The 19,658-nt window shown below is 39.9% G+C and overlaps 1 protein-coding gene and 1 pseudogene across 1 annotated transcript; both read right to left on the bottom strand.

Moving 5' to 3' along the window:
* Nucleotides 1–579: 579 nt before the first annotated feature.
* LOC145445555 (dynamin-1-like) lies at nt 580–5,982 on the bottom strand. Its single transcript, XM_080323745.1, has one exon. The coding sequence runs from the start codon at nt 4,729–4,731 to the stop codon at nt 2,134–2,136; it is 2,598 nt and encodes an 865-aa protein (XP_080179871.1). The 5' UTR covers nt 4,732–5,982; the 3' UTR covers nt 580–2,133.
* Nucleotides 5,983–9,072: 3,090 nt separating this feature from the next.
* On the bottom strand, nt 9,073–19,164 carry LOC145445556 (dynamin-1 pseudogene; annotated as a pseudogene).
* Nucleotides 19,165–19,658: the final 494 nt, after the last annotated feature.

Raw genomic sequence — 19,658 nt, 5'->3', positions numbered from 1 at the left:
TCATAAAATACCCGAAATTGAGATTGCCTTGTTTTGGAAGGCCCATATTTCGCTAGTTTAAGCCGCATGTCTTCGGAAGTTGGAACTAGAAAGAACGACCATTTCATTTCACTGTGTGGATCTACGATTGAGTAAAAGGAAAAGGATCTTTACAATGCTGGCATTGTGGGGTCTTCATCGGATCAGTGGTCAACTGCTCACGCTCAGTGATTCGCATCGCGATGTGGATGCCCCAACCATATCATCTCTAACCAGACCAGCAGCGGAAAATCGAGACAAAGGTATAACCGCACGGATTTCCAACAATCGAATGCAATAATATAAGTATTAATCTATTCACGCTGCACGTCGACTCTGCGTCAATTTGTAAAACCGATCTCTTGTCATCTACCCAGCATCAACATGGCAGCAAACTCGTTATAAATTTGGTTCGTGACAGCGTTGATTCCAAATAAAAAGCTGTAGATTTCCTTACAGTTTGAGTAAATTTATTCGCGTCTCGAGATCAAGATAGCGCTCATCTTCTGGATAGATATTAGTCGCGCACCGAATTAAAAAAAACTCACAACACGTCCCACATTCTGACTAAGTTGATTTATTGCGGTGATTGTAGCTGTGAAGATGCGGCCATTACAACTCTACACAATAGAATTCGATTATGAATGAACATCCCACGAGACAACAAACGATATATTAGCACACACTTGATATTGTAATAGGAAAAGCGTATTCGATGATTGAACCAGGCCGAGTGGAGAGAGAGAGAGAGAACTGGCTAAGATGTGAAGCAAAATACAGAAGAGTACACAGTTCGGTTTTCCCGCTTATTGGTCCGTTGAATCACACAAGTAGCAGCTATAAAGATGATTTCATTTTACACGGCAGCATACATCGGCTGTGTTCGAAATACCAATTACACGACGCTGCGTACGCCTTCACAAGTTCTCGATCGGAATAGTATAATCAGAGCAATGCCATCAAGCTGTACTATCGACTGTAGACACAGCCCGGACAAAAAATTCAATCAAACGACTCTTGATAAGGGCCGGGCAAAATCGGCGTACCTGAGCGATTCGAGTGTCACTACCATTAAATCATAAAAGTATGGATGCCGTGTAAAGTTCAAACATGTATCATTAACGCGACCACGCAAATATGACGCCAGTTCTACACCACACAAAGATAATCTGTTTTTCTTAACGCGTACGTGTTTCGTCGCACTTTGCACTACATGTTTCGGATGGTGATATTATTAATATATTTAACTAACCTACGGACCGATGACAGTATGCGCAACTCGTCATTGCACGGCTGGGAAGCCGGATACAGCTATAAATTGGCATTGTTGCTAACAATTGGAGCGCCACAATACGTCATTGTTCCGATTATACGGACCAATGACGATTTTTGACTTTTAAGGCCAATTGTGGGGTTGTCGCAGTGCCATGACCAGAGTATATATAGGCCTACCGTATCAGTTGAAAAGCTTAGAGTGAATACATTGCGAATATGATTGTGTTGTTCGTTGGAACTTACATGTATATTTATATTGCGTTGATTCGTAAACTGTAAGATTGCCATACTTCTTTACGAAGCTACCTGAAAATGCTAGCACTCTCTGTGGTTGCCCAGTCGTGGTAGATGGTTGCCCGACATATGAGCATGCGACACAACGGAAAACGACAGTTCAGCATGGGACACTTAAGCATGCGTCACTTCAGCATGTGACTTTATAACCCAAAAACTTGCCCTAACCCGAAACATAGCCCTGAAATTAACTCCAAGCCTAACCCTAACCCAACAATAAATCCAACCCTAACCCGTAATTTAACCCGCATGCGTCACATGCCCGATTGTCGCCTGCAGAAGTGTCGCATGCTCATTGCTCATATGTCAACGGGCCGTGGTAGATATCTACAGCGTGACGCTATAAATCGAGGTTTCAAGGCTTACGTGTTGTCAAAAAAGCATCGAAAACCTGTAGTATAACTGTTTTAGTATAACGGGGTGTTTAATTTCAGTACTCGAAAAAAATACCTTTCACTACTCAACTCGAATCATCAAAATTCACTCTATTCAGATTTTCAAATACTCGAGCCAGCCCGGCCCTACCGTCAGATTTCTCGCAGTAACCTAATAATTTCCAGGACGCGCCGGCAGCACAGGCGGCTTCATGCCGGGCGGCGGACGCCGCGGCACAGAAGGCGGTGGCCTGTTTGCACTGCCGGGTCGCGACGGTATCGGCGGGGCATTAAACGTCGGATTATGAGCGGCGGACGGCGGCCCAGGAGCCGGTCTAGACCCCGGGGCGGGAGCCGACCTAACTGATGGTCTCTGAGGCGGAGGACGCCTGCCCATCTGTGGACTTGGACCACGCGCTGGTTTCATAGCCGGCCCTGACCCAGGCCCTCCATAACCTCCATCTTCTTGAATCCATGAGTTATCCACTGGCGGAGGCAATGATGTAGACGCAGTCTGCATATTAATATCTCCCATGATAGCGACAGCCTCTTTCAAACTATGGTACATCCTGAGAATTGTATCTCTTCTTTCCGCTTCTTCCGCAGATTCCTCCATCATAGTAGACTGATTCTCGCTCTGGTACAAATGCGCCAAAACCTCAGCCGTGATAAACTCTTTGGTCTGATTGATCATCATGAACATGATGATTTTCGGCACCAAGTCACGGATAGTCTTGCTGACAATCGCCATGTAACTATCGACCAGATTGCGGATTGTCTCTACCTGTCTCTCTAACTGTGGATCCATCGACGCATTAGAGTCGGAGGAACCATCATCCACACCACTACCATGTCCACCTTCTTTTTCAGTGGCCCGTTCAGGATAGACACCAGCACGCAAGAAAGAAGCTTTCCAACTGTCTACTTCTTCCTGGTTTTCGGCCGACAATTCCAGCATCTTGTAGTCTTTATACACATTCCGAGATTCAGTATTGAACAGAGCAAACCCGCATTTTGTCGACATGAAGCCTTTCTCCACATCGCGCAGTTTCAAGTTATCCAACGGCAGCATGTATTTTTTGTCTTTCTCTTCATCATCTTTAAACCAAGACACGCTTTCCGCGGTCAGCACGAACCAGAAATCTTTAGATCCGCCTCTCATGAAGCTGACGTTATGCAAGTTAAGCCAGCCCTTTCGGATCACTTGATTTCCTACAGATTTGGTTGCTTTTTTCGTGCCACGATCGACGCCTTGTTGTTGCGCGTTTGCAAACCCTATGAAATCATCATGGTTTGTGTTGATGTACGCTAACTCAAAGTCTATCAAGAGAGAGACTTGGTCTTTGGATCTAGCCTCACGTTCTCTAACATGGCCGCTTACGATACGGTCCGTTTCTTCACGTAAAATCGGGTAGCGCTGCATTCTCTCACTGCATTGGCGTACGACATTGATCAGTTCGTTTGTGACCATGTCGACGCATTTCAACGCTGGCGCTTTCAATTTCTCGATCTGACGCTTTACGATAGCTTCAAAAGCCATATCGGGTGTGAACAATCCAGTTCTGATACCGTGGATGTTACGGATTGCGTACGCGATTTCTTTGCGGAGAGTGTTTTCATCAAATTCCATCTTCACTAACTCATACGGAAACCTCTCGTGGAAGATACGATTAATCTTAGCGCCACCGGATAACTCTTTAATATCGATCGTATTTCCACTGCCTTCAATCAATTTCTCAAACTGAGTGCTGAACTGCTGCACCATTTGCAACATCGCTTTGGTTTTGCGGGAAGGATCATCCGGCTTAAAATTCTTATACTCTTCGACATCCTTCTCCAAGTCTAACATTTGTTTTTGAAGCTTGCTGCGCAGCTCGGGCAAGGTGTTCTTGATATGATTAGTCAGCTGCTGGTTGAGTACTTTCTGTAAGTATGGCGTGCCCATTCTGTCTGCCATATGCCTGTAGGACGGATGGCTTAGGAAAAATCTACGTTCAGCCGCGAGTGCCGCTTTGATATCCTTGTTGCCATCGATATCTTTCTGACTTCTGTTTACAACACCGACGTATCCACGACGTAGTGGGAGCAGCCTGTTCTCCAGAATATCTTTCGCATCAGTGCCATCGTCCATTAAATCCAACTTAGTGATAACTCCGATAGTTCTAGTGCCAGCCGGGTCAAATTCTTTTGCAATTTTCAGCGCGTCTGAGTTGGCGAGATCGGCATTTGCGGGAGACACGGCAAGAATGAGGCAGTTTTCGCGGCTTACAAACTGCGTGATCATGTCTCTGATTTGCGCCTCGATGTCAACGGGCTGATCGCCGACCGGGACTTTAGTCATGCCGGGTAAATCCACTAAAGTCAGATTTAAAACCTTCGGCGAGTGCACTCGTAGATTAATTGGGATCGGGCTGATGCCTTTGTTTTTACCAGTCATACGGTCGGTTTCCTCTTCGATTTCCTTCCGAATAGAGTTGAAATCAGTGAATTTCCGCCCCTTACAGTGCAGGAATTCACCCCATTCTCCGTTTTTCGTGTTGATCAGCTGCAAAACTAACGGTCTTCTAGTGACGATGCCTGAGCCACGCGGTAAGAAATCTTTCCCGACGAAATTTTCCAGCACGCTACTTTTCCCCGCACTCTGACCGCCTACTACGGCGATTTGGGGCAAGTCAATGTTCAGACTGGCGCCGGTGTGGGCGAACGCGTCGTGCAACTTGTTCACCAGCGGAATGAGTGCGGACATTCCAGAATTACCTGGATCACCCATATTGGCTTTTGGATCCGGCAAAATTTACAGTAGTAGTGTGCTACGATAGCCTAACGTCTGTAATATAAAATATAATTAGCGAAAGGCACCCGGTAATGCACCAAGCAATCATGCAATATTGATGAAGGAAGATAGGTTATGTTATTAAAATGGATCCAATTGAAAATAAAACACAAGTAGGCCTACTGGTATTAAGCCAGTCTACTGCACCTGGAGTGTGACTCATTTGAAAGTGCTATTCAGATCCTCTGAGCATAAGGATCACAAATGCCATTCAATCAAATTGTTGATATGCAATGTTCTTTTCAATTCTCTAATAATTGCTGACCAGTGTCAGCCGAAAATGTTCGGGTATATATCAATATGAATATGCTATGCAATTGTACATTCAAGCCAGCGTAATGACTACATCCAGAGAGCAATTGCAATGATACGTAAAATCAATGCTGAAACACTATCATTATGTTTCAAATGAGATTGCAGAAGGAAATGAACAGGACGTTGCTTCACTGCCTCGATTACACAATTACTTGTTTGCACAGTTACGTAACCTGTTATAGCATCACAGAGTTCCTCAATACATGCACGGAACGAGTTATGTAGACACATGAATGCCGTAACAATCTCGCCGATTCTCAAACGTCACCTGACGCCCATTATTTTCATGAGTTCTTTCATACTGGCTATAACAATCGCATCATATTTGAACAGAAATGTTGTGAGCACCTGGCCCAGTTCTATTCAAGAGACTATCGAGTAGCAATTTATTCACGATTCACTGTATGCTTTCCTATGTTTCATTGTTTCCTTAATAAAAATACACTACATCTGTGTTGCATGGGCAATATGATGCTACAGTTGAGTTCCATGAAAATTCCTTGAAAAAAAGTTTTGCACAAAATATAGCTGATAATATGATAATGATAATGCATTCAGAGCATTCTAAAGCTTATTAATACTTCAAATTCAGATGATCAAGAGCAAGCTTGCACGCTTACTACATGTAGGCCTAGTAGTAAATTGGTCATCACCAATCGAAATGATGGTAAAATGGTTTGCAAAAAATAGATATACGAAGCTACAAAAACACCATTACGTTCCTATTAGCAACGACTGATATTTACAGGAGGAAGCTAGCAATTGCAAAGCTTATGTATCAGTTCAATTGCAGTGCATGTCCTGCTGGATGTGACAATCTCTTCACGTTGGAATAAGTACCATATAGGTGTGTTCTCGTTGTCCTCGAGTATGAAATTTAACACCCACTACTAAATACTAGCGTGCTGCGTGCATATAGGTATTGTTAGATTTGATTTTACACATTGACTGTACCATGTGCTATAACCAGTGGTGCCACTCCTAGTGTTTTAACACTAGATCTAGTGTTTTTTCGGTCGTCCTAGTGTTCTAGTGTTTTTTTTCGCCAACTTTTGCTAATCTAGTGTTTTTCTGCAATTATGCGAATGATGAATATTCTAACGTTAGACGACTTAATTATACGCTAAATTTATCGCTAATGAGGCAATTTGGTCCCTCTGGCTGTGTTTGTTTTCCACAATTCTATGTTGTGGTGCAGTAACAAGCAATTATTACGTAACAGGGTGCACTGTGAATCCGTACTTATGAGCGAAAGTCTCTGAAAATATGTAGAGCGATTTCGCTCTGGTGCTCTGTCGTTTCTTGTTGAACTCAGTCTGCAGATTCGGGCAAGATTTACATTTGCCGAGGCGGACAGACAGTTTTATTGAACAAAATTGCAGTAAAAATATAATTCATGCTGCAGCAAAACGATCCTTCGGGATTCCCGTGGATCATCCCGCTAGCTGCATTGATGGAGTGCTAATTAAGCATTGTTCAATTCGAGTCTCGCGTCATCAATAAATATTGAAAAATGTAAGCAGGCCGAAGAATAATAAGAAGAAGAATAGTAAAATCAATCATTCCTCTAGCTGCGCAATTTCCCTCTGTGATAGTCTATTATATGATGAACTTGAACTTGGGCAAGATCGCAAAATTAGCTGCAGTTTATCAGTCAATGCCCTCCAACAGAATTTTTGCAAAAATTGAAATCTGTGTACAATGGATTCGGTGAATCAAAATTCCATTTACTGGGGAAGTTCATGACTAATCTCTTGGCATTGCCACATTCCACTGCATTCGTGGAATTGAAGTATGCTGCATATGGAAACCTCCCCATTGTTTGGTTGAAGGTGTGCGGTAGTGAGCAAGATGCCCCACAAAAGATACTTATGTTTGATAGATGGTGTACAATCGAAAGATAATTTTTATGATGCCGCACAATTGGAAAGCGACAAATTTGATTTTTTTTGCGCTGTTGAATTCGTTTCATTAATTTCCGTTGAATAATCATGCAGTATATCATTCATATGTATCGAATTCATGTGTGGAACACTTCTTATCTGTAGATTTGTACCTTGGTCATCATGATTACTTGGCAAGGGCAAATTATTCCTGCAATTTACTAATCTAGTGTTTTTTTCGCCAATCTAGTGTTTTTTCACGACATAATCTTGTGTTTTTCGGGAACCTAGAGTGGCAACACTGGCTATAACAATGTAACATGCCTCTTCATTACCAGGCCATCATTTGATAATTCTGTAGGTTATTTCTCATCGAGTGTGCATGCCTGCTTACACCATGTCCTGAAAATTTTTGCTATATTTGTAGGTCAAGGTGGTAGTTTGAGACCTTACCTTGACTTGAAAGAAATTATATTATAAATGAAGATGATGACAGATATATCGGCTATGATTAATTGTCCAGTCATTACTATGTTTATAAACATCATCAGTCATCGCAGAACGAGGATGTTTACCCGCAGAGTACATTGTATATGGTTGATCATTAATCTCAGATGCTGCAATTAGATTTAGGAGATTACAATTGTGTAGCCTACAATACAAAATTTCAAGCTTACGATATATAAATTGGACCTAGAGGCCCACACAATATAATTTCAAGAAGTAATTAATTTATGTAAGAATAACACAAGCTGAGGAAGACCTAACCCACATCCAGTAACACAATAATATATAGTTTCTAAGCTAAATCCTTTGCCTTTTAGTGGTTAATCATTAATAGACATATAGGATGACCCATTTGAAGTCACAAAACCTATGCATTATAAAATATATGTGATGTAGTGCTTTGTAACAACAATCCATGAATGTCATATTAATTTGGCCAGAACTCAGATCGGTTGCACAGGTGGGCTATTTCACGAGTAGGGTTAAAAATATCACCACTTCATACAAGATCTGCATGATTGTCCTCTGTAGTAGTTCACACCCATGCTAGATAAAGATTTTGTAAAATCTTGTAACCACCATACCCAAAGCTACTATTTTTTCTACTCAATCAGAATGGATTTGACCTATAATTTGCCTGCAATCATGTGATGACTTGGAGCTGAATGACTAACTGTGAAATTCTCCAAGTTGTCGCTGTCAATTAGGACTGTGCAAAATTGAGTAACTGATTGATTGTGATTGGATTCCGGATCGAGTATTGAGTCATTATGGCATCATAACAGTATGGACGGCTACGAATGTTCGAATATAAAACTTTTACTGGACCACAGCTGAAAGAATGCCAGTTACATTACATTGAAGATATGGTATTTGTCGACCATATCTAGGCTACTTCATTTCTCTTTTATGACATTATTTCAGAAACTCTGCTTGTGCCAACGCGCGCTTTATTCTGCATGTATTGGCTGCTGGAATGGTTTCAAGGCTTCCACTGAAAGAAGAAAGTGTCGAAACTATAATTCTCGGGAATTCTGGGAAGTGGCGATATTTTGGTGCTCAATAGATCTCTCACTACTCGACTAGAATCATTTTGCCTAGCCCAACTGACAATGCGAGGAGAGCGGGACATCAAATATCCGTCATCATGTGTAGCCCACTCTACATTTCCATTGCAGAATATATATAAAATCAATGTACAAATTGTACATGCTACTTGCAACAACAGTCAAATCAAAGATTTCATTATCTAGCAGCAATAGGTACGCCTATCCAATACCTTTTGATAATTTCACTGTCAATGGAAGTTCACGAATTTTTGTGAATTCAGGCCTTTCAAACAACTGCAAAACCTAAAGAGACCTTGTTTGTGATAGTGAACTCCAGGTAGAAAAGTATTGGTCTATTCCCTCAATTAGCTACCATCGATGAGACAGAGAATCCTTCAAGTTAGAAATTCATTCGAGGTCTCTGCAGTTCCTGTGTCAAGCTGAGCAAGATATCACCCTACATTGTCCATCGCTCACTGCTTACCAACGAGTCATCTGACAATTGTTCTGTATATTTATATAAATATTATTTACTTGGATTGTAATCACAATTGAAACTCCCAGAGATTTGTTGAGATTTAAAGCATTGAAGCTAACACATACTGAGTAGGAATAATCTGCGATGAGCAAATAGGAGATATTCGATAGGAAAATGTCTATTTAACACACAAAATGGACATTGGACAATATGAATTCGATATTTCAACAGTATCTAACTCAAAGAGTTTGCTTATGCAAATAGTTTGCAGTCATTTGTGTATCAAAATAAAGCATTAACGCCGAAATTTGTGCTTTTTTTAAATATTAAAGGCAATCTGCTGATCATATTCGTAATAGGAATAAAAATTGTACCAGTACCGTTCAATCTGAAATTTAACGGGTGATCGCAATCTGGTGATAATGAACATTAAAAGACCGAGACTACATGTTGAAATATATATATATATATTATTCCCAACACGAAACAAAGAAATGCCAGCAAACAAAAAATCAGTGCTTTACAGGTACAAGAAAATTATCCATCCTTAAATGATTTGCCCAATATCTATGATTTGTTGAGGGACATTCCAATTCAAGAGCGTGTGCAAATACAGTGTTTAATTCGGAAATCATAGCTACTATTTGAAGAGCTTGTTGGAGGCACATAACTGGAATATACAATTGAATAATATATTCATATCAAAATAAACCCAAATATTTTCAGCATCAGAGCTTTACACAGGTACAAGGAATTGTTTCTCTTAAATGATTTTCCCGATGAACAATCTGTTAAGGGCTTTCAGAGCATGTGCAAATACAGTGTTTCATTTGGAACTCATAGCAACAGTCACATAAAATCAGTAATATATATATGAAAACATGCCGACATCCATAGCACAAAGTCCAAGCAACACAGTCAATTGAGAAATCTGTTACAACTGCGATAGCGATCTATAAAAAGCAATCTAGTTCACAACGAGTAGTGCATTATGAATATTTCATCCTGTCATTAGCAGAAGCATAGGCCTACATTGAAGTTGAGCAACTGTCAATCCCGACAGCATATATGATCTCGTGAAACCAGGGCAGAGATTGAAATTGGCAATTCAAAGATTCTCTTCCGACCAATAGATTTTTTAACGATAACCTGGCCTTGCAGGGATTGGCGGTTTTCTGTTAGGAGGAAACTGTGGGTTAGACCCACCGACGGGTGGCCAGTTTGAGTTACCTGGCCTGTTTGGTATTGGAGGTCCTTTAGAAACAGATGCATAGACAGGCGGACCGGCAGACGGTCTACGGCCAGGCATTGGAGACTGCCTTCCGTGAGCAGGTCTCGGCGGAGGGGGTGGTCTAGATTTTGGCGCGTTATGACCATAACCAAGATGCGGTGAATATTGAGACGATGAACCATTGCTAATACCGTCCTCCTCAATCCACGAATTATCTACAGGTGGAGGTAAGGATGTCGTGTCCGTCCTCACATTGATATCTCCCATAATATTGAGAGCTTCCTTCAGACTATGGTACATGCGTAGTAAGGTATCTCGTCTTTCCGCTTCTTCCGCAGATTCCTCCATCATATGAGAGTGATTCGCGCTGCCGTAAAGGCTCGACAGAACCTCTGACTTTATAAACGTTTTAGACTCCTTTATCATCGTCGCCATTATGATTTTCGGCACCAAATCGCGTGTGGTTTTACGCACAATCGCCATGTAGCTGTCGACTAGGTTTCGGATGGTCTCAACCTGTCTTTCCAACTGCGGATCCTGTTTTGCGGAGAACTTTGAAGCCTTGATCTCCTCGTTTTCCTGGTTTTCCTTCTCATTGCTGCGTTCAGGATACACACCCGCCCGTAAGAAAGAAGCTTTCCAACTATCTAATTCTTCCTGATTTTCGCAAGACAACTCAAGACACTTGTAATCCTTGTACACATTTCTGGATTCGGTATTGTAAAGCACGAAACCGTATTTACTAGACTTCGACATGAAGCCTCTCTCCATATCGCGCAGCTTCAAGTTGTCAAGCGGCAGCAAGAATCTCTTGTCCTTCTCCTCCTCGTTTTTATACCACGACACTCCCTCGGTGGTGAGCACGAACCACAAGTCTTTCGAGCCGCCTTTTATGAATCCGTAATTGTGAAAATTGAGCCAGCCTTTGCGGATCAACTGATTGCCGATCGACTGCTGTGCTTTTTTCGCCTTGTCATCTGTGCCTTGTTTGGATGCGGTAGCGTGTACGTTGAAGTCGTCGTGGTTGGTGTTGATGTACGCTAACTCGTATTCTATCAACGCAGTCACTCGTTCTTTCGATAAAGCTTCCTTCTCTCGTATTTGAGTGCTCACGATCCTATCCATTTCGTCGCGCAGGTTAGGATAACGAGACATTTTATCGCTGCATTGTCGGACTACGTTAATTAGTTCGTTTGTAACCAGATCGACACATTTCAGAGATGGCACCTTCAATTTATCTATCTGGCGTTTGACAATTTCTTCAAAAGCCATGTCAGGGGTAAACAGTCCGGTCCTGATACCATGGAAGTTTTGAATTGCGTGCGCGATCTCTTGCCGTAACGTCATTTCGTCCAATTCCAATTTCACTAATTCATACGGAAACCTTTCGTGGAAGATCCTTTTGATTTTAGCACCACCAGACAGTTCACTGGTGTTAACAGACACACCGCCTCCTTCTATAGCCCATTCAAATTGAGTGCCAAATTCCTGCACCATTTGCAGCATCGCCTTGGCTTTTCTAGAAGGATCATCCGGTTTGAAATTCTTATACTCTTCAACGTCCTTCTCCAAGTCTAGCATTTGCTTTTGTAACTTGCTACGCAGTTCGGGCAACGAATTTTTGATATGATTCGTGAGCTGTTGGTTCAACACTTTTTGCAAGTAAGGCGTTCCCATTTTATCGGCCATATGTCGATAAGCCGGGTGCCCGAGAAAGAATCTTTTTTCTGCGGCCAAGGCCGCTCTGATGTCTTTATTCCCATTGATATCTTTCTGACTTCTATTTACGACACCGACGTAACCTCTTCTTAACGGTAGCAGTTTATTTTCCAATATCTGTCTCGCGTCCGACCCATCCTCCAATAAATCCAACTTAGTGATGACACCGATGGTTCTGACGCCGGACGGGTCAAATTCCTTTGCGACTTTTAATGCGTCTGAATTCGCGAGATCAACGTTCGCCGGGGACACGGCCAGAATGAGGCAGTTTTCACGACTGACAAACTCAGTGACCATGTCTTTAATTTGGTTTTCGATATCGACAGGCTGGTCACCGACCGGTATTTTCGTGATGCCAGGTAAGTCCACCAGCGTCAGATTCAAGACCCTTGGGGAGTACACCCTTAAATTAATTGGGACCGAACTGATGCCTTTATTCCTCCCGGTCATACGGTCGGTTTCATCCTCGATTTCTTTCCTAATAGCATTAAAGTCCGTGAATTTACGTCCTTTACAATGCAGAAATTCACCCCATTCGCCATTTCTACACGTTACAAGCTGCAGAATTAGAGGCCGTCTAGTAACGATGCCTGATCCCCTCGGCAAGAAGTCTTTTCCCACAAAATTTTCCAGCACGCTGCTCTTCCCGGCACTTTGACTGCCGACAACCGCAATTTGCGGTAGATCAATGTTGAGGCTTGCGCCCGTGTGCGCAAATGCATCTTGGAGTTTATTCACCAACGGAATGAGGGCTTGCATTCCGGCGTTCCCTGCGTCGCCCATGATTGCTTTTCAATAGATTTGTTTCAAAAAGTACTAGATGGTAGACATGATGTCCTGAATATGATATATCAACATTAGATGACAGGGTACCGGTAACATTTTTGATGGCTAAGGCAAATCAAGTTTCAACATGACTTACTAAATATAGGCTACCTGCTTAATACGCTACAATACCGGTAAATCTCGATAGGAAAATTGTATTTAACGACCAATTGAAGCAAAATATTGAATCCCAACCCTCACAAATACAGCCTTTGGAGTATGACAAGTTTTATTTTTCACTACATTATGCAATCAGGCTCTTTTATCTGAACAGTAGTAAGCCTATAACTCAAGAGTTTTCATGCGCAAGTCTAGGAAATTATGGTTTTAAACGAAATGTCTGCAAGACCAAATATGTACTTCTCAAAAACGCTTCAGTCATATTCAATATCAGTTCTCATTCACTAGACACACAAAATCACACCACATACCATCTAGGAAGCAAACACACATACAATAAGGACTGATTTTAATGCTTTAATAACCAAGGATCATCGCATTACTTTCTAAACTAACAGAATTACATAGTCATTAACCTTTCTATAGTTCTATAGCGCTGAGAGCGCAGACCTCATTAGAGTCAGTGCTACACAGACCCTATCCACTGATGCTATAATGGAATCGGAAGGTACCACAAACTTAAATATTAACAGAAGATCACTTGAACGAAGAGAGAAGCGAAGACGTACTATATTGGTATTGTACACACCTTGTGCAAACACTACCCGTCTCAAAGAATGATACCTAGTAATTACAAATATTACTCTAAGATAGGCCTTCCTTCAACAGTAATAAAATCATGCGGAATCACACGTCATGCAGCTCACAAAAACTGCACTAAAGAAGTATTCGGTAAACGTATAGGACTTGTCCCCCACGAAAACATCAAGTTTCACTTTTACATCTATTGTTTTGAGTACAAAGTTACCATCACGGTAATATGAGAACGCAAAGTCTTATCATGTGGTAGCCTACTTTCAATTTCAATGTTCCTGAAGGGAGAGTGATCAAGAATTTCAATGACAATTGCTTCAATGATAATATTGCACTCTTTAATTCAGCGACACATCTGTACACATGCCACTGCCTTACTGGAAGCAAGATCAATAAATGCCTGAGTTGAAGTTGTATTGAAATCAATGCCAATAGAGACGGAGCCTAGTTCATTGGTTTTGCTGCTCAATTCATAAAGAGAGTATTGACAACGCACAAAATTGAATACCAGCCCTAAGTAGAGCATGAAAATGACAAGTGTAGTCTATCCCTGTTAATATCAATATGGCGAGAGCCGACAGCAAACTAGCAGAGTGAAGTGTCCAAAATGTAGTATATTAGGATAACCAGGTAAGACAACTTAGCTTACTCAGATGAAAATAGTAGTGTTGATGTTGCTAAAAATCCCAAATGGAATTAAATACTTAAATGATTTAAGATATGATTTTTTCGGGTTAACATTCTGTGTAGGATACACACAGATCTATAGGCTACAACTAATTCACATGTATGATCAATGTTTCGTGTCATAAAACACGGAAAATCACCCAATAATGACGTACGTGAAACCTGTCATCACCATCCAAACTCACCAAACCCAGAAGATGCTGACTAATCAGGAAGAGGCAATACTCATAAATAGGCGAATACGATGATATCATTATCACAGACCACACATGACAACTTTTCTCTCATGATACTGCATATGCCTAGGTACATCACTTCACACAACACAGACAATTATAACTAAGCACGAATTTCAAATCTAGGACCTTCATCTGAAGAGCAACCAAATCTAATGTACATATATCTTAGAAGTGGAACAGTCTATTACATATCTTTCTTTAAGTCCGTAACCAGTCAAATGGAACCCTCACCCATTCAATAAGATCGATAGATACCATAGACAAAAGAATACATAACAAAAGCAATACAATAAAATGCTGGCGTAACCCCCTTCAGGAAAACATACAGAGTAAATGCAGAGGTAGTAGTAGGTAGCCTTATAAGATAGCACCTTTTAAAATAATGTGATTATGACTTTAGGATTACGCCATTTGCCTTGTAGATTTAGAACTTTTTTATTAGCATGCTGTAGTAATAATAGAGTATTACATCATCCATACAGCATAGAAAGTGAAGGTTATTGCAGTTACAGTAAAACGTAGTATGCTATGGAAGCATTAAAATGAAGAAATATGACATACCCTTTCTCACTCGGGATCCAAGATGTTGAAAAACAACGGGAGGCAGCAACATATCTAGTTTCTTCAGAGCACCATACAAGTAAGAAGTAACCCTTCAACTGTTCTGAAGTACAAGTATTCACATTCTGGTGGTTGTGACCAAGGCCTCCTGAATTGCTTTTAACAGCAAGAGACATACACGACTTTGCAAACTTGATAAAACACAATCAATCAATCAAGTTTATTTCGTTATCAGTTTATCACATAAAATTGAATAGTGCACATTTTCTCATCAACTATAATTCAAGGCCACAGCCTCATTTGTAATACCGTATATAAAGTAAATAATTTGAGGAGCTTCTTGGAGGTACAGAACTTCAGTATACAATAGAATAATATATTCAGAGCTTTACGGGTACAAGGAATTATCTATCCTAAATGATTTTCCCAATGAACAATTTGTTGAGGGGCTTTCCAGGCATGTGCAAATACAGTGTTTCATTTGGAACTCATAGCAACAGTCACATAAAATCAGTAGTATATATGAAAACATGACTACATTCATGGCATAGATTCCAAACAACACAGTCAATTGAGCAGACTGTTACAACTTCAATATACAATTGTATAGTAGTTTCATACGGTATTAAAATGAGCCCCAATATTTAAGAAGTAACTAAACAGCCGCATTGCTGCCTAGTGAGAAATCATGTCGAACATCATAACAGCCTGATGCATGCAAAATCTGAAAAATCCGAATGAATCTGAAGCATACAAGAAAAATATTTTGAAGTAAACATGATCAGGCAGTAAGAATTAACACAGAATATGCTGTGTTGACAGTGTTGCAAAATCTTGTAGCAGACAGATTAATGGAGCCTGCTGATTACTTGAAATAATTTTTTTCACGCTGAATATTATACATTAGTAAATTCAAGCTTCATGTAGCTTATTTTCCGTCAGATATTATTCAGACATGGTCAGTGACGAAATAGGTGTAAACATCAATCACAGTGCGATATAATACTATAATTTTCAATAGCATCGTTGCTTACTGTAGAGCTGTAAATATAGCTTAGGCTGTTGTCAATTTTAGCTAACAAGAGACGCAATATTTTTTATCAAGAAATCAGAAATAAATAATCATTACCACTTACCAGTACAATGTGGATTGATGTCAAGTAAAGACCTAACTCTGTCCAGGAAATGGCATTGAATGATATTTTAAAGTAAAATAGAGCGCTTTTCGGTTGTACCCCAACAATTTTACCGTTCTCTCTAATCCTAACCACAGCTGCTAATGCCTACCAATGGTGAATGGTCAGGAAAAATGTAAAGGAAAAACTAAGAAATGCAGAATTTAATGCAGGTGTACAATTGTACATACGGTATACTAGTATACATATATATATGTCCAAAATAATTTAAAAAAATAATGCTCCATAGACCATAGGTTAACCAACTTCACAGAAAACTATAACATAGGCTACATTATATTATCTACAAAACAGATTGGGTATAGAGAAAAACACACAAGTTACCATGCTGCCATCGATAGTGTCAATTTCAATAACATATTTCAGAGCTTATTAAACAAACTAACTCCCATTTGTATTTATTTAGATCAGGGGTGTCAAACCCAACTTGCGTCAAGGGCCGGATTCAAACCTTCAGATCGCTCGCGGGCCACACCAGTCAAATGATTCCAAAATATTATCCCAAAAATCTGCCCTTGTTTTTCATTGGAATACTTCATTATCAAGCCTATACACACAATAGTATATCGCATTATATTCCGGATCATAGGGGTTCTATTCTAGCTACACTGTTATTCGCAAACAATGGAATTAGGGCAATAATACGATGACTGGGCGGTTTGACACCCCTGATTTAGGTCTTCAAAATGCGTTTCACAGTGTCGATATGACTATACTTCTAGGCAGATGAAATAACTATAGATTTAGGAGTAACAAATATAAACTAAAGGAATGTCACTTGAGTAATAGGCAGTACTTTACCAAAAATCATGAATTTTCATTTGAGAAATCAACAGTTGAAATTTGTGCGCTAAACGAACTGTACTGGGCCCCTGTTTTTCATATATATATAAATGATACATAATGTCTCTGACTTTACTATCAAGTATTTGAAGTAGATAGGTACATCTCTCGCGCTCTCAAAAAAATATAACTGACTTGGAGTACCCTTGCAAATCAAATTTATGAAGAATATTTCGGAGTGGATGTTTAGCAATTAAATTAACTATTAACACTCCAAAAACTCCATAATAGCTACGTATTTGGATTGTACTACGAGTAATCAAATCAAGCTATTCCACCTTGCCAATCGTCTCAACCCCCTACATTGTAGTCTGGATATCTTGAAAATTGTGGATATCTTGTGGATATGAAATCAGCAATCTCATACATTATAATATCCTAAGACATCTGACATAGACATCAATTTGATCATATATTAAGAACAATCTTGAAAGAGGTGATGAAATGTATATACATTACCAAAATTATGAACTAGCATTAATTATATAATACAATAATCGACTCTCTTCATTTTAGGCCTACACAATAGAGAACAAGTTAGCCTACTCATCACTTTACTGTGCACTGCTTTATCCCACAATCAGAGTAATAGAGCATATTATATCACTATCAATATTTATTTTATTTCATAATACTTTAATGAACTGCATTTGGTTTAGGCCTGCTGCATCCAGTCAATCTTTAGGTATAAATTCTGTATTCATACTTAGTGATGAATATACAATGCTCTCTTTCAGCACCATACTTACGTATTCTGCTGCAACTTGATGGCGAAAAAAACGCCAATAATTTCATCAAGGTGGGCCTACATCAAATCACATCTGATCATTCAGAGCTGGCAAAAAACAAAAACGGCAAAACCCAATTAGAAGTTTTGTTTCGAAAGACTAGACCTGATTAAAGAACAGATATATATGTCATTGATTTATTTATACAAAAATGTTGTGTCCTAAATAGAATAGGGTTACCATACGTCCTCTTTAGTATTTCAAGAGGATTTGTCCTCTTTTTTGACTTTTTGGAAAGTGTCCTCGAAGGACGCCTAAATGTCCTCTTTTCGAGAATTTGTCTTCTTTTTTGAGAGATTTGGTAAAATGTAGGCTACATGGAAATTGGGCTGAAATATAGGAAATTAGTGGCCAAGTAACGGTCCGATGGGTTTTTCGGGACTTGAGCCAGAAAAAAATACCTTATTTTTAGTAAACCAGAACAAAAAATGTCATCGAAAGCTGGCAATTCAGGATTTGAGATGAAAAGATCACCGTTTTTTTAGTCAATTGACTACAAAGTCGGGAAATTTACCATTTATAATTTTGAAAAAGTGTCCTCTTTTCGGATTCCCAAAATATGGCAACCCTAAAATATAATAAATACTAATACTGTTCCTATAAATCGTTCAAGCATTTGCTAGCTTTCTTAAGTACCGTAGCTGTTATAATGCTATATATATGTTGCGCAGTGCCTGTATGGAATCAGTGTCCTGTGCTCACACTATGTTTTATTTTTTATTATTTTTTATTGAATTACTCAAACTTAGAAAATCATCGCTGCTCACGTCGGTGAGTCACGTGCTATATTAGGCAAAAGTACCGAGATTCCAGTAGTGGCGCAGTGATATATATGCACACTCAAAACTTAACTTACTACTTCCTTGTTGATTCTTGCCTGTATACCTGTACGTCATGTTCTTATTGACAAATTAATTACAGTTACTGTGGCTTCCTCTATTCCTAGTTCCTCCATCTTTGTTTTGTTGCAATGTCAGACGACATGACGAGTGGCGTTGACGTTATTTTGTTGAAGTTTCTCAATTTTTCACGTTAGGTCAATTTATGTGCTGTCTTTCGGCGATGCATCAATACTCCATTCAGGCAGTAGCTATAGCTGGACGACCCCCCGAGCCTGGTTCTGCATTAGAAAACATAACACTTGCTCTCTTTTGCATTGAAGTACGGTAATTTGTTTGTGGAACTGAATAAACAACTTTCTCTATATCTCTCTCTAACCGCATTATCAGCGTTCAGATCGACAGACAGACAGACAGACAGACAGAAAATGCCTTCTCAGTGATAACTATTGATTCACTCGCAATGAATCAGCCTTCAGCCATATATAGAAAACTAGCCAGGAGTCATATTAAGAGTTCAGACCACTGAGCTATATAAACACTGGAGTGCGCTACTCGCGATATTTACGTTGTCACTAGAAACAGTTGCATTGTGGGGGATAGGCTGGACGATTTAGTGCAGGAGCTTATGGAAAAACGTCCAGTTCTAAAATATATTTGATTCGTATTGGGTTTGTAGTATTTTATACGAATGGAGCTTTGAATGAATAATCATCGTAACATTCAGGATTTGTTTCAGCCCAATATCTCGTGTTTATATCTGTGTTATCGGTGTATTTCGACATGTCGAAGATATAAGTGGTTTCGACTGTTCGTGGTAAAATAAGGTTGTCTATGTGTCATCGTATGTATTTTTTTGTGGTTATATTCCTGATGTAGATTGCTTTACTCGTTGTATCCAGCATATTTTACGTGTACAGAAATAACCAAGCTGTCAAAAGATGTATAATGCCAGTTCAGTTATCTTTCAGATATATGTATCTATAGGAA

This window comes from Botryllus schlosseri, chromosome 8, assembly GCF_051294905.1.
Source record: "Botryllus schlosseri isolate E-star chromosome 8, Bs_hap1, whole genome shotgun sequence".
Classification (NCBI taxonomy): domain Eukaryota; kingdom Metazoa; phylum Chordata; class Ascidiacea; order Stolidobranchia; family Styelidae; genus Botryllus; species Botryllus schlosseri.
The sequence above is the reverse complement of the archived record's forward strand: the minus strand, read 5'-3'. Positions and strand labels throughout refer to the sequence as shown.